A 23,071-nucleotide genomic window follows, 5' to 3' on the forward strand; every position below is an offset into this window, starting at 1 on the left:
GATACTGTCCATTATTATCTTTCTTTTTTGTTGCCTTTCTTTTGATTTGTAAATTCAAACCTCAAGACTTTTCAGAAGTTGTTAAGATATTAAGATATTGTAGACACTGAGAAATATTGGACAGTTTCAGAAAACTGATGTATCTTCCTTTACGGATATATTTCTTCTTACCGCAGATCTAATGCATTTGAAGTGCTGGCACTCGATGGAGTTAGTACTGGGATACTTCAGTTTTATACAGCCCAGGAGAGTGCTGACTGGCTGAGAGCAATATCAACTAACATCAGTGATTTGACACTGCAAAATGTATGTTACTTTCTGCATATTTTCTTGTCTGTGCTATTGTAAAAATATATCTAATTTTCCAAGGGCAGAAAACAATTCACACTTAAGATACAACATATAAAGTGTGTTCTAATGGGAAGGAAAAGGACAAAGGAAACAATAGGAAGTGGTTGTCTGATCAATCAAAAGTATTAAGAAGTTTTCAAGAGTTGCAGTGTTACTTTAAAACAAATAACAGAAAAAAAAAAACAGATTTTAATTATTATTTCAAAGCCTTTTTAAGGAAAAATATTGATCCTTCCTGGTCATTTCACAGAGCTTTAGATATGACCAAATAGTTCATGTTTACATTTTTGTAATTAAAATGTGCTTGAAATTAGTATTGATTTTGAAGGAGGCATGTGGAAATTCTAGCTAGTAGCTAGAATGGAATAGAATAGTAGTTAGCGAAGTGTGACTTATAGTGGTGTACTGGGAGATGGTATTTTTACCTCTCTAAGTTGTTTGGTTGTTTTATTTAAAACCATATTATTTCATCCTTCTCTGTAGAAGTGTAAGGGTGCTTATCCAGGTATAAGTTAAGGCTGTAAATTTATAAGTGGCATTTGCTGTTGCAAGCATAAGTATTAAATAATCCCTAGAGAAACAGAAAATCATTATTTGGACAGGACATTATTATTCCAAGGAAGAACAACTGGAAATTATTGAAGATCCTGGAATGAATCATAGAGTTAAACAGGCAACTCAAACATGTTCTGTATTGAAAATATATCTCAGTCTTTCTGAAATGGTAGGAATCAATGATGAAAAAAGAAGTGTTCAGCTCTCCCTGGAAGAATTGCCTGCACAGGTTTTAGTATTTTATTATTATTATTATTATTTAAGATGTGTTTAGACTGTAATTTTGTTTATTAATCTTGATCTGATAGACTAGGTATCTTTAATTGGTACTTTTTATTCTAGATTAATTGTTGCTTAGTTCTTTAAATTATATTCTGTAATTTTTATTGAGTTTCAACATAAATATTTGGTCAAACCAGATTATAAATAGAAGTTATTTTTCTGGTCTTCAAAAGTTACTTGTAATCACATTTGACCAAAACAGTTCTTTTATTAAATTAATCATTTTTTAACATTCAATTACTGAGTCAATATATTTGACAAAATCAAATACACTTGCTTGTGATACGTTCTTTCTAAATTATAGATATTGCTATTTGATAAATCTGAGAAAGCAATGTAAATTATGTGGGAATATTTTTAGAGCAATTCCAGACTGTAGTTCCTAATCACATTTCTTTTTCTATCTAAAAAACACAGTAAGAAAATGCCACTTTAAGGATATAGGTGAATAATCCAGTAGAAAGCAGCTATAAATATAAGCAGTTTTTATTATGGGCAGGGCTCTAGTCTGTAATTTTCCATATGTGCTATGTCCAGTAGAATGTGTCCTGACACAATATCTTAATGGTTTTGCAACCTGTCAGCAACAATATTCTTTTTTTATACAGAGTATTTTCCTTGGTCTTCTCAGTTATCTATCAAAATAATGAATTCTGTAAACAAAGTAGTCCACACCAAAGTAGGTGTACTTTTAAGTGACTGTTCAGAGAAGAAATCTGTTGTGTGTTTTTTTTTTTTAAACTTGAAAAAATCATGCATTCATTGTTCTCGGTCAGATACAGAGTAAAGTCTGTACAAATCACATTAGAAAAAAGTAAACTTCTTCAATTTAGTGCTTGACAGGCTCTGTCAGATGTGTAGCCTGTGCTGTGACTGGACTGGTCTGGACACAGTGCTGTTTTAATTACTAATAATCAAAACAGGAGGTATAATAGCATAACAGTATCTATTTCATTGCAAACTACCTTTTTTAAGACACCGAAGATGAGGTTGGAGTGCAGCTTAAGTGTATAGCAAAAGACAACAAGAGTCTGCTCCCGGCCTCTGAGGGGGCAAGGGACACAGAGTGTTTGATATTCACAGCAAACAGTGCAAGGCCTTTAGATTAGTCTTCTTGAAAATCCATTCTGGATGCATTTTATTACCTCACTGTTATCGTTTTGCAAAATTTTGTAGCTGTCGTTATCATCATTCAGAAATCTGAAGTTCCTCCTACCTTGTTCTATCTGCACCTCTCCTGTAGTCCCTGAAGAGAATCACTGCTTTTCAGAGATTGCTTCACATTATCCTTTATCTACTTAAAGGTTAATTTATTTATTTTGCTGACACTGAATTCAATTGCTTTTACAAATAGTTTAAATATATATATATATATATTGTTATTATTGTCCCATGCCTTCATATCTTTATATAAGTTATTTTCTTGATACTCAATCACAATGGACCTTCACACTGATACTGTTGGCATAAAGAATGCCATTGCTCTTACCAGGTCCATTGCTAAGCATTTAAGCAATATTTTCCTTTCTTCTGTTTTACTTCTGCTCATTTTTAGATTTTGCTAATATTTATTTCTTGACTTGATCCAGTCTGCCTGCAGCTTAATCATTCTTAATTCAGCTATGCCTATTAATGCTACTCCTTTATATACAACCTTTATCGTATACCTTTGCATACCATTTTGAATAATTTCATCTTGAATTTTAGTTCTTAAATTGCTCATGATACCAGGCACCCTCTCTTTCATGCCACCCTTTTTTCAATATATTTTATTTTGCTACTTTGCCACTTAACAGTCTCGTCCAGCAATAGGCAGCCCTCTGTCAGATCTCCTGGTTATGCCAGAAGATAACCCTATTGTAGGCACTGTAAAAATAACTACCGCAATGTGACACTTCTGCTAATGTCAGACTACTCTTTTGAAGTACTGAAACATCTAACATCTTTGCAAAGGCAAGCTCTCTGGGGATAAAATAGAAAGGAGGAGTTATCTTTCAATAATGAAGATGTGGAGAGTCATTGCTACATAAGGTTGCTACCCCTGGATGCTTGCGTATCTAGGAAGTGTTGATCAGTAGATGAGAAATAATGATTCTGGTACTAAGCTGTGGAGATGGGTAGTTCTTATAAAACACAGAAGCATGGGGAATGTTACAACACAGTGAAAGAGGTAAGGGTGTCTTTCCAGCACTGCTTACTGATACGTGCCTTGTACTTTTAGCTAGGGAAATCTCCTGGTAACAGTAATACAAGCAGTGGATTGCTTTTTGCTAAGGACCCTTCCCCCATATTATTCACCAGTCTGTTCATATTCTTGTATTCCACATGCTGTTCCACCCACATGAATCTTCCCCATCATTTTCATTTGTGTTTCAATCCCCAAACTTCTCAATATTCTCCAAGATTTCCACATTTACCTTTGGTGAATCCGAACCTCATATTTATTTCTTCATGCACCTCTTTTCTCACAGGAGGTGGTACAGTTAAAGAAACCGAGAAGAGATTGGAAACAGAAACTGTCAAATCCAAAAGCACAGGAGACAACTCAATCTGCATCTGCTTCTCACTCTTTCTGTTCTTATTTGCTTAGTTAGAAGGTTCTTTGTAGGATGAAGTGGCAGTGCTGTTCTGGGGATGATTTTTACATGAGTTCTTTTGAATAACTTCTCCCTCTGCTTTGCACTATTCAAGTAGCCAGCTATTGAACATATGAAGCTTTTCTCATAGATCTTAATTTTTTTTTTTCAAACATAGTACTAAACATTACTGTGGTAATGACAGACAGAAACACCTAAAACAAGAAACACTTTTTCCAAAAGAGTGGTCAGGTGCTGGAATGGGCTGCCCAGAGAGGTGGTAGAGTCGCCAACCCTGGAGATGTTCAAGATGTTGTGTGGAGGAGCATGCTTTAGTGGGGAATACTGGTGGTAGGTGGATGGTTGAACTGGATGATCTTGTAGGTCTTTTCCAACCTTGGTGCTTCTATGATTCTAAATTTAATGCTGCCAGTTCATTTGCATTAAAAAGACATTTATAACTTTCTCAAGCTTTTTCTTTTTCTTTCAGCATATTTTAAAGCTGTTATTTTTCAGTACATTAATCACAAATAGATGAGTAATTTACTAGCAGGTAAGAGAATGAGTTAAGACACAGTTGTTCCACGGTAAGCAGTTTTTTTTGTTGTTTTTTTTGTTTTTTTGTAAATAATTCCAGCAGCTTCACTGGAGGATGATAGAAATTTAAAATTTGGTTTGAAAACAGGGATATTTGCCTCTGACAGCTGTTTTAATGCACATGTTGTAGTATTTAAACACTTTCTGCTATGCCTAAATGTACAGGTATATATAAATGATACTCTCTATCACAGTACAGAGAAATTTCTGGCTTAGGAGCTATGAGTTTCGAACTTACATATGAAAAGAAAGAGGGAAGATGGCTTCTTTTCATTATACAGTGATATGTGTGATAGATACAGATGGAAATAAAATCCATGAGTGTCTATAATCTGCAGGAAGCAATATAAAAGCGGGACTGTCTCAATGATTACACAAGCAATCCTACTGATGGGATGAAAATGTGATACTTCTTTGCTGCTGCCTTTTTTTTTTAATTTTAAACTCAGAAAATTGCATTTGAAAATACTACTTATCAAACCATTGAGATGGTAAAGGGAAGTCACTAAGGATGGGAATTTCATTGCCTAAATTCAGCCAAACAATAAGCAGTTGCATACAACCCTCTTAGAGCCAGAAAAGAAGAAATAGGTACCTGTCAAGATCTTTCCCTCTCTCTCTGTGCTGACTAGAAAGATAGTATAGGTATATCAAATGTAAAATTATTATTATTATTATTAACATTGCCAACAGTGAGATAAATCCCCACCTGGGAGATATTTAGATGTAGGTGTATGGTTCTGATTTCATCCCCATTCCGTTCCTGCCCTGTATGTATTCATTTAAAACAGTGTAGTAATTACAGTTGCTTAATGCTTCCAAGTTGCCTGCTGTCTCTGTAGGCCCAAGGTTTTGGTTTTAGCCTCTCCTGATGTCTCCAGTTATTATACTGCAGTGCTGAAAACTCATGCAGTCCCTGTAAGATGTAGCCTATTGCATTTGTATTCCTGTCTCAGTGCACCAGCTGTGCAGGGATATAGAGAGCACCTGCTGCCTTGCAAAGTGGAGAGTGCATACTTTTCTCTCCTCCTGATGTAACATGGTGCAGAAGGAGATCTTTCTGCTCCCCTGAGTTACATCAGGGCTGCAGCCATCCCTGCTTTGAATAGGGAATGAGCTAAGGCTGTGCAGTGAAACACTGTGGAGTAGGAAGCATTCCTTCCTATTGCCTGTACCAGAAGTAATCTGAACTGGTGATGAGAATGGTCTTTATAGTACTCTTCCTTCACTCACCAGAAAAAACTGTGTGGTCTGTTTCATACTCAGGTTTCCAGGCTCATTGGAACATAATAAAATATAAAGCAAGGTAGCAAAGTTCTTCCTGTTACACTGAGTGCTTAAGTAATTTGACTGAACCAGAGAGAAAGGTGAAGGAGATAGGATCACTGTCAGTTCTGATTATCTGCATTGGTTTACATTATAGTAGTATTTATCATGTCTTTGGTTACTTACAGGGAAATCATATTTTCTGTGTGTATACCTTGGGTCCTTTGTAGTTACTTTGTGCATTTATTTGTCTCTGAAGCACTGGAGATTGGCTGTAGCTGAAGTTGAGCATATGTACATATATATCATTACGTCCCACAATGGTACTTTGTGAAAACCAAATAAGCAACAGTCTCATGGTCATTATATTGATATTTTATGGATAAACAAGTTGAACAGCTTCAGAGAGCCCACAAGAATTCATAGAATCATAGAATGGCCTGGATTTAAAGGACCACAGTGATCATGGAGTTTCAACCCCCCTGCTATGTGCAGGGTTGCCAACCACCAGCCCAGGCTGCCCAGAGCCACATCCAGCCTGGCCTTGAATGCTTCCAGGTATGGGGCATTCACAACCTCTTTGAGAAACCTGTTCCAGTGTGTCAGCAAACCCTGTTTCCAGCCAACCCTGGCACATCCTGAGGCCTCTGCAATTAGTTGTAATACAAAGCCTGTTGGCTGCTTGCATGCAGATGTCCAGGACCTGGATTGGATGGAATTAACTTTCTTCATTGCAGAGCTCATGGTGCAGTGGTTTACATGTGTGGCTAAATCTGTATTGATACCAGTGTTTTGGCTGGTGCTCGTCAGTGCTTGTAAGGCATCAAGGCTTTATTTTTTTCTCACTCTGAACCACACTCAGTAAGGAATGGGCAAGAAACTGTGAAGGGTCATAGCTGGAACAGCTGACTTAAACTGACTGAGGAGATATTCCATGCCATCAATGTTGTGCTCAGCAATAAGCATGGGTTAGTGGAAAAAGTTGGGTGCTTTTCTTCCACAACTGCTAGGAGACATATTGGACATCTGGTTGCTTGCAGCAGACACTGAGAGATTGCCTTCGAATCACTTCTTTTTTTTCCTTTTCCCTTTGCTTATTAAGTTGTCTTTATCTTCACCCTTAAGTCTTATTGCTTTTTCTATTTTTAACCTGTTCCTGTTGGAACAAGGAGGAGAGAAGGCTGAGAGCTACATGACTGCAAACATGCACTGCTTATCTGCAGATTTCATCTTACAAATCTACTATTGCCAGGATACAAGATTCTGGATTTCTTCTGCTCTTTTCCTGTAGCAATTATGGTTTTCCCATGCATAATTGTAGCTTTTGGTATTTATCACAAACCTTTCACCTGTTACAACACAGGCTTTGTGCCAGCAAGGTCATTGGAATTACTCATCATCTGTGCAGCTCCTTGCAGTCTATATCCCTGCATGTAGAGTAATTTGTATTTCCAGTAATTTAGTCTTCTTTCTTGATTCCATATTGTTAGTATACCTACTAATACTTCACTTAAAGGAGAGAGTATCTGCCAGGGTTTGCCCACTACTCATCTCTGCAAACTGCCAAAGAAAATCTAAAGTCAGGCTAACTCTTATCTGAATAGTGAACTGAAAGAAAGATAAGTTATTTATACTGAATGGTAAACTAAAAGGAAATTCTAACTGATGTTTGCTTCATCTTTAATCATGTCTTGTGCATTATGGTTGTAAGTAAGGTGTGTACAGTATAATATTTTTTACACAGAGTGGAAAACAAATTCAAAAATGCAAATCTTTTTGAGGGATTTCTTGGGAAATTTTGAGTGTTTTGTATTATACACTAAGTAATAATCTAGTATTTATGCATGGAGTTATTTAATTTCTTATTATTTGGAAGTGAATACAGTGTTCAGTAACTATCTCAGTGCTAGTTGTATCACAGAAACACTTAATATCAGTTTATTAATAACTCAGAGTATTCTACTTCTCTGTCCTGTAGATGAAAATGGCAAATAAATGCTCTTCTCCGTCAGACCAGGTAAGACTTTCATCATATTATCCACATTTTCTAATGATTGTTGTTGAAAAATTTGCAGTGCTTAAATGCACACATTTAAGCCATTTGCAAATACTAAAAGTTTTCTATGGTTTTAAGTTCTGAATTGTTCTACTTTAGTACATAATGTATATACATGACAGAGGGGTACAGTGCAACTTACAACCGTACCTTGGAAAGCAGAAGTGTGTTTGAATGCAATATAATCACAGTGAGTCTGACAAGTTAACCGTGTGTTTAAATCTCACATAGTGCACAGATAGCCAACAAGTTACAGATCTAATCTGCTTTGGACTTGTCATATTGTGCAAATTGCATATTTGCCATCATCATTTGTCTGGGACTTCTGGAGGTCAGCCTGGTGAGCTATTTCTCCTGCTCCTGCTAGCCAAATGTCCCGAAGACCCAAATGAATTTATCACACTGGGAAGCCTTCTTACTTCTTACAGCTCTTTTTCTTTCACTAGGTAAAATATAATTTTAGCATTTTTTCAGGTTAATCCTGTAAGTTTGGGAAACATTTTGAAGGTTTTATTGGAAAATTTCATTTTATATGTGCTTTCACAGCATCAGTCTAGCACTGAACCATTAGTCAGGAAGAAAGAGCTCAATCCTTGCAGTTTCTAAAAAATGCTGGTTTATGGATTAAAAACTGAAAATTAGGCAAGATGTCTTCTATATTTAATGTTTTACTAAAGTAATTTATTATAGAATTTTATTGCAGATATCAAAAACTGAGTCAAAAATCCTTCTTGCTGGGAATAAATAAATAATTGTTACTATTGTGGCAGATTTGTGTTGTTTTATATGTCACTGATTTGTCATTTGTAAAACATGCTTGTAAATTGACCGACTTTTCTAGAAGCTATTAGAAATATTTAACCATTTACATATTCTTACATGTGACATTTTCTTATATTTATGTCAGTATTCAAGAAAAAATGCACCTGAACGAAAAGAAGATACCCACTTTAATTCTGTGTATGGCAGATAGCCAGCAGTTATCCCAAACCAAAATAAATACTGCGTTGTATAAGAAGGAAGCATTTAATTTATTTCTTCACCGTGGTTTTTAATTATTAATCAAATCCATATGAAAAACTGTTGATTACAAAAGCTAGGGGAAAAAGTATTGAATTTGATATGACATGTTCTTCCTTCTTTTTTTTTAAAAAAAAAACTACTGGGGACAGTCATACAACCTGACATTTGATTTCCTAAATTAGCAGGTTAGTCTCCATAAGCTGACTCTATAATAAGTGTAGAAAATTATCCCATTCCAGAGTTATTGATATGAGGAACTTGGTACTGCTGCTTTAAATTATCCCTTTGATCCTTAGAAGAGTAACCTCTTAGCTTAGCATCTAAAGTGCCTAAAATTAAGTAATACTTATCACACTTTTTCCATGCAGAATTTGAGAATAACAAATCATAGAATCAGAACTTTAATGTCAGGCCTTGAATATTTAAGTCAGGACTGACAGCAGCAAACACTGGGTTATTCTCTTGTATGGAGAGTTACCCCAGCCTGTGCAGTGCCAGTTTGTCCACAACTACAATTATTTAACAGCTATACAGGTATTATAAAAATTTAAGTTATTTAGTAAGTACCACAGCTACAGCTGTGGCTCCAAGCATCTGTACTACCTGTGTAGATCTCAGGAGAAAGGGGGACTGAGCCAGGTTGTGCATTATTTTATTGGTTATGAAAAATGTTTACAGTCACCACTTTCCCAGTACTATAACTTTTTATTCTGCCTGATGTAATTTATTACAGTTCTCTAGGGACTTGAAAAGCACTTGATTCTGTGTTATCAGCAGGCGGTTAGACTGGGAACTCAATTTTCTAAAAGACACATTGCTGGATTGCTGTATGCCTTTTGTGAAACAGTAAATTAGGTGATTCTCAGTACAGAAAAACTACTTCAAAGAGTGTTGTTTTTCTTTTTTAATTTCATTTGCTCTTTCTTTTTAATCTTTTTTAAAACTAATACAAGCATTTCTTGTCTTCTACTAAAACAATACAGTTTCTTCTTGGTAAAAATAGGAAAATATTGATCAAATATTAACTAAGACTATATAGTCTTATGGTATAAAACAGATTTTCACAGTTTCCTGTGATGTCTTTTGCCTTGTTTGTTTTGATTTTTGCAGTTCGAGGAAAAGGTGAACTCTCTCTGTCTCTGTGTTTGCATATATGTGTTTCATTTTCTCTTTTGTAGTGATTATAAGGTTTTCAGTATTTATAGAAGTCAATAATTTAGAGCACTGGAAGAATCCTTTATTTTCACTGCAGAAATACTTCTCCAGAACTATTCATTGGCCTTCACAACCAGAGTCAAGACCTGCAAAGGATGCAGTAATGCATTAATTGAATTAACAGGAGTTCGGATCATTTTTTATTTTGATATTTCTAAAATGTCTTCAGTAAAGAAAGAGACAGTTGCCTAAACCATGAGCTTGCTCTTGACCTCTGGTGGAAATCATACAAAAAATGAAATCTAGAAACAACATATATGAAAGCATAGCATGTGATGAGGAATGACTAGAGGACACAGATTAAGATGCATCAGCAAGGGATAGGTAGGTAACAAAACTTACCTGTAAGAAAAAAAATGCCCTCTTAGAAAAAGACAAAGACAAATATTTGTCTTCTACTCAGTGTATCAGAAGTCAGCCTTCACTAAAAAGGTCAACTGCAACAGGTGGTTACTGGAATCAGTACTAACAAAAATGATTAAATCTCAGGTTACACTATGAGGGAAATTTTTGATGGTGTTTATACTTCTGAGGCCTGGAGATACTACAAAGACTGGTCAAAGTCTAAGTTTTAATCTATGCATTGGTCCTTATTTTTTATGTTTTTTCTTATTTCTCATTCTTCTTTGGGTATTTCTGCTATAAAATGTGATACCACCTCTACTGTTAATAAGCTTGTACTCTTTTTTACTGTATTTTGACATTGTTCACCCAAGTAGAATTCCTAAAACATCTTACTCATCTATCTGGCCTGCTAGTTTATCCCATTATTATTAGCCATGGGCTTGAGCTGGCCAAGCAATTTTCCCCTTGTGCTGTCTGCAATGTCCAACAGTTTCCCAAGGTATTACCTTGTCAGTTTAATGTCAGGCGAGGGCTGGCCATCTACCACAACATTGTCTCCTTTGTGGCTTTGGAGAAAGAGGCAAGCATCCTAGGCGATATGTACTAAGTTACTTTAAGACAACAAGTTGTTTTGTTGTAGGGCCTTGGCAGGTGTACTGCATGTGATGATATACTTTTTCAGAGAAAATGCTGACCGGAGGTTATCCATGACCTCTGTGGAAAGACAGAAAGAAATGGGGTTTGAAACTTAAAGAATGAAGTACAGAGATATAAAAGAAATTTTCAAGAATGTTACTGCTTAGTGATAACAAGTGCAAAAGGCAAGTAATTATGCCACACAAGCTACATATTCTAGATTATGGTGGTTTTTCCCTGGTTTTGAACTTAAGAAATTTTAGTCTTTTTCTAATTCATCCAGACAGAAATAATTTCAATTTTAATATATAGTAAATTATTTTATCTATAATAATAATTTGATAGGATAAAAAAAATAGTCTAACGTATTTACAGCGAGCAATTCATGTTAGACGTAAGAAGAGATTTTCGTATCATTCTTAAAGTTAATAAAGCCCTGGAGAAATTATGCAATTACCTTTGCTGGAGACCCTTAAATCAATAAGGGAACATCTTCTACAAAAGAAAATAGGTATCATTGGCTTTGCATTTTGAAGAAATAAGGTACTGTATTTCTCAGAAGCCTCTTTTCCCCTCTGTTTTTGATGACTCTGCAGTCCTAATTCTGAATAAGGAGATTTTCAAATATGGAGAGTTTTCCCATTGTTCCTTCTTGTAGAACTGCTGTCCCAGGTATGCCATGAACATTTTCTCTTGGTTTCATGCTGCAAGTTAAAAGAAACCTTACATATACTCTCGTAAAAGGTTAGTTAATCTGAATTGTTAGTTTGGGGAAGTTAGATTCTTGCAGACAGTTTTGTAATTTGCAACTGTAGAAAGGCAGCAGAACTAAATTCTTTCAAGCATAAAGTAACCACTTAAAGTGGAATTGAGATGTTCCTTGGTGTCTGTTTTAACTTCTTTTGCATGGGAGGTCAGCTATGCAAGAGAATTCTAGTGAAATTCTCTTGATCTGCTTCAAAGATTTTTCTTGGACCTCTTCTCTTTCACTGAAAATACAACTTATTCTAACAGATAAGTACCACTTCAAAGTACTTGAACTTTTTAACCTATAGTCAGTCAGCTATTATGTAGTACCTCTGTGGGGTAAATAATTATACTTATTTTTGAGAGAAGCCTGCTGCAGATAAAAAAAGTTTGCAGAATTTGCCAGGCTTTCCAGAACAAACCAAGAAATTATACAACTGTGTTTCTGAACTTATTTCATGAAATGTGACACGTTGTCTAAAACACACGCATTTCTCAGTTTCCATGAAGTTTACATTTTCCATTTTGTGTGTGTGTGTGTTAATGAAAGTTTATCTTAAATTTTTCTTTGAAATTGTGAGATTTCTAAACATTGGATTCTAAGAAGTGTAGAATGGATTCAGTGAAAGAAATGTACTCCTATTTATGTTGAAATGTTCAAAAAAGCACAAGTCAGTAATGCTTCTTACCCTAATGAAGACTACTTCTTCCAGCGTTTAGCTTTTTCTGTGATGTCTCTGGCAGTGTGTAGCAGTGTAGTTCTGGCTTCAGTCAGAAGTCATTTTCTCTAGTTAAGCTATCTTCCTTAGCTGTTAGAATTTGTTAAAGAAAAATGCAGTTGTTTTTATTCTCCTTTTTATTGCTTTTTTCTGCCTTATGCCTTTTCAGAAAGACGAGGATATGCCTTGTGGATTGTTAGAAAAACTTAAGAGTATGCTCTTTGCAGCTTTTAGAACCCATTGCTTTTCCAAGTAATATTATAGAACTATTTCACTGGATTAACAGTATAAGAATAGTTCTCCTTCAGAATGATTCTCCAATTAAGATTATGTTAACACATTTTTTAAGCAGAACTGTTATTTAATTGTTTGGCATGTAAAGGGAAGCTAAGACTGAATTTTCATCAGAATTTTCTTCTTTGAGGACACTTTTGCAGTAGCTGTATTTTGAAAGATTTTTTCCTTTTCCAAAATGGTGGAAGAAATGGTTTGAATATTTGGTGAGAAAGTGAATAGCTTTTTAGGTGTACTTTTTTGTTGTTGTAATACTGCTAGGATATTTTATAATAGACATATGGGACCAAAACCATGAGGACATGAATTTTCCATTTTTAATTAGTTTAGGTAGTTCCTGCTACACAAATAGTCCTACTTATTTAATACAATACAGGAATGCAAACAGAACTGGGAATTTGCTAATACAGAAGAAGAATCACAATAGCTAAATAAGATTTGACCACCTACTGTTGAGATATGAACATTGCTTTTGAAGTGAGAAAAGAAACAACTATGCAGCATGAATAAAGAATGAAATCTAATTAGGTAAAAGGATATTCTGGTTCAGGTAAAATTAATTCTAATTGCAGAAATACTCTGTGGAATGATGTCCATGAAAGTGACAAACAGAACTGGAAGAACTAACAAGAAAAGATAGGGGGGAAAGTACAATGTTAAGAGGTCAAGATAAGATTTCATCCGTTTGATATCAGAAACATAAAATTTAACTGACTGGACTGAAAGGAAAAGGATTTATAATTGGATTTAAAAGATTTTTAAAATCTGGGTCTTGTTTTGCTGATAGCCATTTTTCTTGATCTCTGGATTCAGTGAGAGAACTCAAATGTTTTCCTATCCAGATTACTAAGTATTTGAACAAATACGATCTCCCAAAAAAGAGGTGTGAATGTGTTTAAGTACTGAAACTTCTGGTAATTTGATCAAATACGAGAGCAAGTTGCTCAGAGAGGCTATGGAATCTCCATCTTTGTTTGATATTAGAAAACAAAATATACTATTATGTTATACGTTATATATGTTGATAATCAAAACTCACATGAACAGGTCACTGAGCAAACTTATTTACATTGGCTACAAACACCATATTGGACTGAATGACTTTCAGAGACCCCTCTCAGACTAAAACTGTTCTGTGATTCTATATGGCTCTTCTTTCCAGAAAGACCCTTAGCTATTGTCAAAGAGAAAATTTGGGCTCATACAGAGCTGTTTTGATTTCTGAGAGAAGGCTAATAGATTAGTATTTTCAGCTCAGTAGAGATATGCACTTTGTTTTGTTACATCTGCTCACAGGACAGATACGTCTGACATTTAGTCATGGAAACTGATTTGCATGCTGCCTGCTTCTCATCGGGCATTCCTTTCACATGACAGGCAACTGTGCACTGTAGAAGGGCCATAGAACTCAGACCAATAGTTGGGCCACTACTGCACCAAGCTATAGTATATATATTATTGGTTTACCACTGTCTGTGGTGCTCAGAAAGAATTTTTTTCAAATGCCATTTACTGCTACACATATTCAAGAGTGAGCTTTGTGTTCTGGATCCTAACTTGAACAAAAAGACAATCATGAATATAGTTAGTGGCATCAGCCCCAAGTCTCATTGCCTCCTTATTAAAACAAGTAAAGATGTAAACTAATTATCACTACCCACAGGACTCTGAACAATCTTTATGTATGTGAAAGACAGATAGAGAGAAGGTCGTAGAGATACAGGAAATCTATTAGCTTTTCTTCCCTCCAGTATGTGTACTTTTGGAAACAAGCTCTACCACTTGCTTTCAAAAAGAGTATAAACAATTTCTTCAGTTACCTCAAGGTGTACTTCTCTTTGCTTTCTTAGTTTTGTACTGTACTGTGATGCATCAGGGAACAACACTGGTTCTTGATCTGCAGGCCAAGTTGGCATCTGTTGTAGGTTCTTATCTCACTTTTATAATACAAGCCTACCCTTCTGTATTGACTTTTCATACATCAGAGATCTACTTGACTTTCTTTCTTTATTTCTCTCTTGAGTGTTATGCTTCATTCCCTTTTGTAACTATTTAACTATAAGTACTATATACAAAAGGTACTGATGGATTTATTAAATGTAACACATGTTAAGTTTGCAGTCATTGCAGCACTGAGATGTCTTATTGCTGAAGGAAAATAATAAGTGCAAATAAGTTTCATTTATCTGCTATGATTGGATTACGTTTTGTTAATGACTTGTTATGTCTCCTCATAATGAGTACTGTTGTTCATTTTGTTCCTAAAGGAACCTCTGTGATGCGTATTAGATCACAGTAGAATCTTGATAATATGTTGATGATCTGTGGGTAATTTTCCACACAGATTGAGATACTAGTCTTAAATTGATTATGTAGTATGGAAATAGAATGGTGAAAGCTGTGCTGAGAGTGGTACAGTTAGTAGTATTATGCCCAATTAGTCATTGAAAATTCAAATGTCAGAATTCAATCCAAAGAACATTTTTTTTTTTTTCCCCTGGACTGAGTTTCCCATGAACAAACTGATAGTCTACTAAATTCTCACTTACCTACTTAAGATACCATGAACAGCTTGGTATTAAATATTAAAAGCCGGTTATTATTATTGTTCCTTACAGATTAATGCTGAACTGAAAAATTATTCTTCTGTTTAAACGACCATTTAATAAACCAGTCAGAAAGAGATTTTTTTTTTCTATTTCTATTTGAAAAAATGCATTTTTAAAAATTTATGTATGTATGCAGAATTTAAGCAAACATTGATTCTGATAAAGGAAATTCTGTTTTCCTTCTTTAATTTTTAAAACATTTTTTTTTCTCCTTATCACAGAAACATAGAATCATAGAGTGGCTTGGGTTGGAAGAAACCACAAGATCATGAAGCTCCAACCCCCCTGCCACATGCAGGGCCGCCAACCTCCATATCTAATACTAGACCAGGCTGCCCAAGACCCCATCCAGTCTAGCCTTGAACACCTTCAGAGGTGGGGCAAGCATAGATTTGGCATCTTCTTCATGTTTTTTCCTCCCAGATATTTTTACCATGTTTCCCACTTCGTATACCTGTATAGTGTGTTTTGTTTGCTCTTTCCATTTTAATTTTCTATTTTCTCATATTCCTGTATTTTCTGTGCAGTAGGAAGAAAAACCTAAACTACTTTATTTCTCCTACTTGAGTATCTTTTCCATTGTCTTTTTCATTTACAGTTACTTTTCCTCTCAAACTCTTATGGTCATTAGTACATACACTCTAATTTGCCTTCCCCTTATCTTCAATCAATAAAAATAACAGTAATACAGTTACTACTGAGCTCACCACAAATCTTCCAGTAGCAATTATTCTTAAGCTATCTTGGTTGATTTTTCTTTCCTCTAGAGAGTATTCTTGTAATTTTTGTTCAGTTAGCTCATCCAGCAATCTGCATATATCTCAAGTCTTGCTTTTCTCCTAAATACACAAAAATGCTAAAGCAAGCAAATAAAAACCTTTTGTGCCTTCTAGATGTACTGCATTTCTCTTCTTAAATGTATATAAGTACTTAGATGTCAGTTAATATTTCAATGGGATACAAGGTGATCTACGTATGTGCTACTTGTTGAATTTTTTCACATCTTCATTTAAAAAAAAAACCACCTCATTTTACAGGTGATTTTTTAATACAGTTAAGGAAATGCAACAGCATTTTGATTGCTAGCACTTTTAATACTTAGGTGTTTCACAGTGGTAATAAACAAGAAATCTTGTAATTTGAAGAATTTTTGGTAGGTGTTTTATTCTTTTAAAATAACATCGAACAATAGCACATCCAGATTTGTGGATATATATACTTTTTCCTTTGTAAGATATAAATTAGCAGGTCATTTTTTCCTTATTTCTACTATGAAGTATATAATTATTTCCTTCTTCCACAAGCTATGTGGACAATGTAAAGCTCATTATAGGTTTCTAAGAAAATAAAGACTAAAGAACTGTTGATCATTTTCTGATATTTTTTGGAAATGATAATGAAATTCAGAAATAAAAAAGGTCTCAATGTTTTTAATGGTTCTAGTATTACATTTGCTTTGATCATATATTGTTTGCTGTTGGTTTTTTATTATTATTATTTTTATATAAGTTCTTCCTGAAACTGAAGCTTTGTAAGTTTCCATTAAGCAGACTAAAATAGAGAGCAATGTATTTGAAATGTAACTGAAGTATTACTGTTTAGCTTTTGAAGAAGTAATAGGTGACCTTATTCTATATTGATGTATTTTTTCATAAGAATTCAGATGAATGAGAAGTTAAATACAGCATTAGAATGTTGTAATAGTTCAGTGAACCATTCCCTCAAAAAGACATTACCCCAAAATCTAATCCAGAGGATGTATTACTGTATTTTTTTATTGTATTATTCATTTTTGTCTGAGGTTGAAAGAGATTCTACAAGCGACCCTTGGGACAGCTTAACATTCACTTTATGGATGTTAGTAGTTAAAAAAATTACCTCTTTCTGATGTGAAGAATCAACTTTAAAGCTGATTCTGATCTATTGCAGTAAGACTGATCACAGTATTGTGTGACTCAAATAAAAATAATGATACAAATAAAAATAATAATACAGTTCCATTTCAGCAAAAAGCTTAGAATACATGCCGAAAAGTATGTGTGCAGCTAATCAAAAAATGCAGTCTGTGTTGGTAGCTAAATACATTCTCAAGAGAATTACATAAAAGATTAAGTGCTACACTAAATCAGAACTATAATGTTTGGCACTGCTACCATGTCTTGCAGTCATAGATAAGAATACAAGAGTGACAGAGTCTTCATACAAATTCTATAAAATAAGTAAAGGGTATTATCCCCATTTCACAGATGGAAAATTTTGGCAAAAGGAACATGTTCATTGCTAAGAAATCTTTTACTTCAAGTTAGAGAAATTCAATACTCTTTCTCTAAGTGTAAGAAAGTCAAAAGAAGGCTATGGTTGACTTTTGCATTATGGTTGGTACTTAAGACCAATGCTTACAGGTGAAGTTTTGGTTTCTGTCAACTAGAGGAATCAAGCTGAAAAGGAGCATACCATACTGTTCAGATCCTGTGATTTGGACATAATTGTTTTTTTTTTCTCTGGATTATTTCATATTATCATGCTGATAAAAGCAGTATTTCTTATTGTTTGGAGTGATTTATCAGTGATACTGTGGCATATTTTGTTAAAATGTTAAAGTGTCTGAACATTTTGTTATCAAACCTTTATTGCTACTAAACCTTTACTGACTAGTACAGATGCAATGTTTTGATGAGAGTTATTGGATTTACACAATAGCAAAGTGAGAATTGAAGACTATTGTATTTATTTTGTTTTTTCCTAGAACTTTTTAGAACAATAACATTAGAGCTCAGTAGAAGAGTATCGTGGAAGGAGAGTCTTGCTCATCATATTGATTTATATTATTATTCCTAAACAATTTGATAGCTAAAAACTATTAGTTTCATATTTAAAAAAAAAAAACCTAGAAAAAATTGTGAAATCTTCATGATACAAAACTGTTAATCTACTTCTATACTGTTAACTGTTCCTTATCTTTTTTTTCCTACTTTTTTTGCTCTAATAGCAGTAGCTACATATACGCACACCAAGTTTTCAATAAAAAAGCATTTTTGAGATCTTTGGAGTCATTGTATTTTGTTGGTTTTGTTTTTGTTTTACAAAATGTATCCGTAGAACAAATGCTGAGGCTTTCATGCGATTTAATGAATAGTTTTTTCAGTCTTTATTTCCACTGACTTCCAGCAGTATTCTGTAGACTCAGAATACTCACAAGTGTTATGACATTTCCTTGCCTGTGTTACTCAGTATTTTTCATAAGTGTATCCTTAAATGTAAATGAGAAAAATTTCCAGCAATGGCTAAATATTCAGGTTGGTAGATTATTCTAGGGTCACCTGTCTCAAGGGTAATATGCTCCTCTTAAACACTTCAGGTTTCATATTGTGTACATTTTGGTTATTATTTTTTGGTGAGAAACTGCATTGATAATATTCTAATGCCACAGTATGGCATTATTCCTTCAGAAATTTGCATTTCCCTCAGAAAGGAATGCTGTGCTCCTACTTAATTTTATGTTTTCTTAAGATTAATCTATCTGAAAGTTAAAGAACCATATTGTAATACTGTTAGAGAAAACTTCTGTAACTGATGAAGTTGACATTTAATTCCAGCAGAACATAAATCACCGTCATGAGATAAAATGTATATAAACATTGTAAGACAATTAGTGAGACAGAGACCCTTTGTTAACAATGACAAACATAAGCATACAGAAAGTTATTAGATTTCAGATAACTCTAGTGTCTTACTCAGATTTATTTCTTTATAGGCTTAAGGGAACTGAAATTCTAGTATTTCCCAGTTTTGACTGCACTATAAGTAGGTTTATAAACTTCTGGCTGGACTATTTCAGTACAACTTCGGTTTCTGCTGGCTCAAGTGAAACACATACGGTGATTTCTAAAATGGTAATTATTTATGGAACCTTACAATGTAGACAGATTCACTGTCTTGGAACACTTGATTTTATGATTTTTTTCATTTTTTTTTCTATGAAATCCACCTTTTCTCTTTAGTTGATGTAGACAAACAGTACATACAGATCTATTAATTTCACTGCCTGGGATAGGAGCAAGGTTCGGACAACTTGTACTATAAATATTAAGCTTCTTTGAGGGCTTTTGACCCAATTTGACTTTCTGACATGATTAAGGGGTTCAAGAGCATGGTAGTGATAGGAAGGAAAGCATGAAGAAAATGATACGTCCTCATTAAGATGATCACTTTTCCTTGTAGAAAGATTTAACCTATTCAGATATATAACTGAAAAACATAGATCTTGATCTTCAATTATTTTCTTTTACAGGTTGTTCATATGGGATGGGTACATGAGAGACTTGAAGGAACTGATTCATCTCAGCTCTACAAATTCAAGTTTCTGGCACTGAAGGGTTCATCCTTCTACATTTTCAGTACTCCACCGGTAAAAAAATATATATAGTATGTTTTACTACAGTTCCATTGTAAATGGAAACCTGATTGTTATTGTCTGAGTTTACTTTTCGTTACTTTAGCTTTTTTCATAGCTTTAGCTACTTAACCTCTTTCAATATCTTCTGAAAATGATACCATGGCTGGGTAGCTCAAAGAATTCCCAATAGGAAATGTAGTGGTTTTACTTTTTAAAGGTTTTAAATTCACATTTTTCTTCAGCTAGTTACAGCCAACATTTTTAATTAAACTTTTCTTCAGTTTTCATAGGTGTAATGAGTCACTAGTCACTCTTTTCTTAAAGAGAAGATACATCCATACTAACAGTAGATGAATCTGGATTTTGTATACAGGCAAGGGATTGATCTGTTACTTTTCACATGGTGTTTTTGATCTTTTCCTTCCAGAGTGCCATTGCTTTAAACAAATCAAAATAACAATATGTGAAACTAGAATGCAGTTTCAATTAAATAGTTTTATTATGTTATTGCTCCGAAGGTGATTCAGTTTCCATTTTCTTCAGCTGTTCCAATTAAAATCTCATCGTGTACTACTGTGATATCTAATTTACCTTACCTAAGTATGTACTCTTCAACCTTATAGGCTGAAATTATCAGTAACATTTTCTCTTGACTGAAGGTCTAAATCCAGGTATTTCTATTAACTTCAGTCCTCTTTTTCTATTTAATGGTCAAGTAATAGTATTCTTTTTAAAATGCAAAAGCACATCTTAGGAAAAGTTGTGGGGTTCTATTCTTTATTTCTTTATTATTTGCCCATATGTTACGTCAGTGAAAGAATTTCCATTTGATTTCTACAATCCAATTAAAGTGCAAAAACCACACAAAACCTTAAACAAATATGAAATGAGAAAACAATAGACAGGGTTTTTTGTCTCTTGTCATTAAAAAAAAAAAAAGCACATATTCCTTGGATATTTGCTTAGCACTTGTCTACTTATGGAGAACTGGAGTGTGATTGCTTTTTTTTTTTTTTTTTAACACTTGTTTTTTCCCTCTTTCCATCATTTACTGAAGTGTCTTTACCTATGAGCTTTCTTGATTTTGCTTTACCTACTCCTTCCTTAGGTGGGGGTTAGTGGGTGATAAGCCAAATGGATACTAAGCTGAGGTCAATCCATTCAAGTGTGGTGGGATGGACCCTGGCAGGAGGGACCCTTCCCTGCCAAACCCCGTGTTGAGTTCCCACCACCAAAGAAGCTGCCAGCCAATACTCCACCCAGACACCAGTTCTCTAACACATCCCAGCTTAGTAGCTGGAAACATAGATTTCCAAACAAAACAATGCAGAGAGCTGCTTCACTATTTTTAGAGATATTTAATGGTACTGCTCTTATCATTTCTTCTACAGAGTTTTGCTTTTTCATTATTATTATGAATGAAAGATTATATATGGGATTGTTCTGTCACAAAAATAAAATATTTTAACTTGTCTGATCTTTACAAGATAAGAGTTTCTGATTATGTTTCATTTCAGAGATGTTTCTCTGATTGTATTGCTATTTGTGTGCTGAATCAATGTAGTGAATCACTGTAGTGTATGCAGAGTAGATGATGTGCAAATCGTATAGTTATCTTTAGTTGTAATGCCCTTACTCATAACTTTTCGACTGGTTATGAAAGGACCTGGTATAATTTTTACTCTTTTTCTTCTTGTGTAGAGGATCATGGGTGGAAATACAGCTGCTAACTTTCTTAAGAATGAGAAACATATGGTTATCCCTGCACAAAAATCAAGAGAAGTGTAGACCAAATGTCAATTCTGTAATATGAAAGAATCTATGAAATGTAATATTCTATTTATAGCCTGTTTCAACAGTATCTCAGATGGTTCTTCTAAAAATATGGAAGCATCATAATAAAAATAAATATCAAGAAAATGATGCTTATGAGAGAATGTTTTTTATGCACCTCTAAAGTGGATCATCTAACTGTATTTTTAAAACTTGGAGAGTTAATTTACAAATTTCTATAATTGAAATATGACACACTTCTGAAAACTGCACATATGAAAAGTACCATGGCTCAAATAGAAATTATTCTTTTGGAAGTGCTAATATACAAGTAGTATTTTAATACATTCTAAAAAAACTGATAAATTTCTGCCAATTTCAGATCTTGAAAAGGTTCTGAATTTATATCCTGGAAAAAATTGGGGCATCATTCAAAATTGTCACTTAAAATAATTCTTTTTTTAATGTGATCAAAAATTTCCACAAAACAAAAATTATTTGTTCTTATGAATATGTGATAAATGTATCGGAAGACTGAACTGATTGATTTTTTATGTCTTACTTATGATTCAGTATTGTGTTTAAAATTTGAGTCTTAAAATAGCCATTCCTTTAGAATTGTGTTGCCCTTAATTACAAAACTGTCTTTTTCACTGTGGTTAAATAGCACTGAAATTTGACAACTGGGCAATCACTGAATATCCTGCTGATAGTTTTTGGAAAAAGAATAAACGCAACAGTAGCCTGACAGTAACAGGAAAAACAAAAAAAGTTATTAAACTAATGTACTGTATTTTATCTGTGTTTCATCTTTGAAAAACATTGCAGAGAATCATTCATAATTTAGCAGCGTTTTGTATGTGAGAGAATTGCTATGTCATTTCCAAATACTTGTAAATGCACACTGTATATAATGCCAATGTGAAATAACAAGAAACAAGTGGTAATGATCTGTGGGGCATAGATTTGACTATGGATGCCTCTGGTTAACTTTCTAACCCTTATTTTTTTCTTCACTTCATAGCTAGGATCTGTCTGCTATTTAGTGTATGTTCTGTAGCATCTAGTTTTGGTTGGTTTAGACATCTTTAGGCATCTTACACTGCTATATCACAGTTCATCTCAAGACCATTTCTTCATGTATATATATATTTTTCTAGATCTCTTTGTAATTTTTAAGAATTTTACTTGGATCATTTTTTCTCATTGTAAAAGAAAGCAGTGAAATAAACTACCATCAACCCAGAAGTATTTCATCTTTTATCTCTACAATTTTGTTACTTCTGGGTGGATTGGATGCTTTTGAAAAGTGATACTCTTTTAAATGCAGCCCGTTATTTCCCATACACATTGTATGTATAATCCTTAGTGCTGATGTATGAATATGCAAGCAAATCTTTTGTGACTGGTTTCATTACTGAATTTTTTTAGGTAATAAGTGTTCCTCCAGTTTGCTGTTTACTCTCTGTATGTGGAATATGCATTTAACTTTTTTTTTTCTCTATCCTATTTTAAATTATAACTGTTTTTTAAGGAAAGAAAATATTACACGTACATCTAAAACTAAGTATATTTGGAATATTTGACTAGATTACTTGGTTTAACTAATTAAAACTAGAAGATTTGAATAG

General features: G+C 34.0%; 1 protein-coding gene and 1 long non-coding RNA gene across 5 annotated transcripts in view; one reads left to right on the plus strand and one right to left on the minus strand.

Annotated features, from left to right (window-relative positions):
• The window catches only part of SNTG2 (syntrophin gamma 2), a 244,420-nt gene that overhangs the window by 173,858 nt on the left and 47,491 nt on the right, over positions 1 to 23,071 (plus strand). For all 4 annotated transcript variants that reach the window (XM_025148890.3, XM_025148893.3, XM_025148894.2 and 1 more), the window contains 3 exons: positions 177 to 306; positions 7,606 to 7,644; positions 19,563 to 19,679. In XM_025148890.3, coding sequence (XP_025004658.1) covers positions 177 to 306; positions 7,606 to 7,644; positions 19,563 to 19,679 — 286 coding nt within the window. The remainder of the gene's footprint in view (positions 1 to 176; positions 307 to 7,605; positions 7,645 to 19,562; positions 19,680 to 23,071) is intronic.
• On the minus strand, positions 9,101 to 11,798 carry LOC112532071. The gene is made up of 3 exons (XR_003074299.2): positions 11,360 to 11,798; positions 10,773 to 10,980; positions 9,101 to 10,007 (listed from the first exon to the last, which is right to left on the minus strand). It is a non-coding gene; the product is annotated as an uncharacterized LOC112532071 (long non-coding RNA).

This window comes from Gallus gallus, chromosome 3, assembly GCF_016699485.2.
Source record: "Gallus gallus isolate bGalGal1 chromosome 3, bGalGal1.mat.broiler.GRCg7b, whole genome shotgun sequence".
NCBI lineage: Eukaryota > Metazoa > Chordata > Aves > Galliformes > Phasianidae > Gallus > Gallus gallus.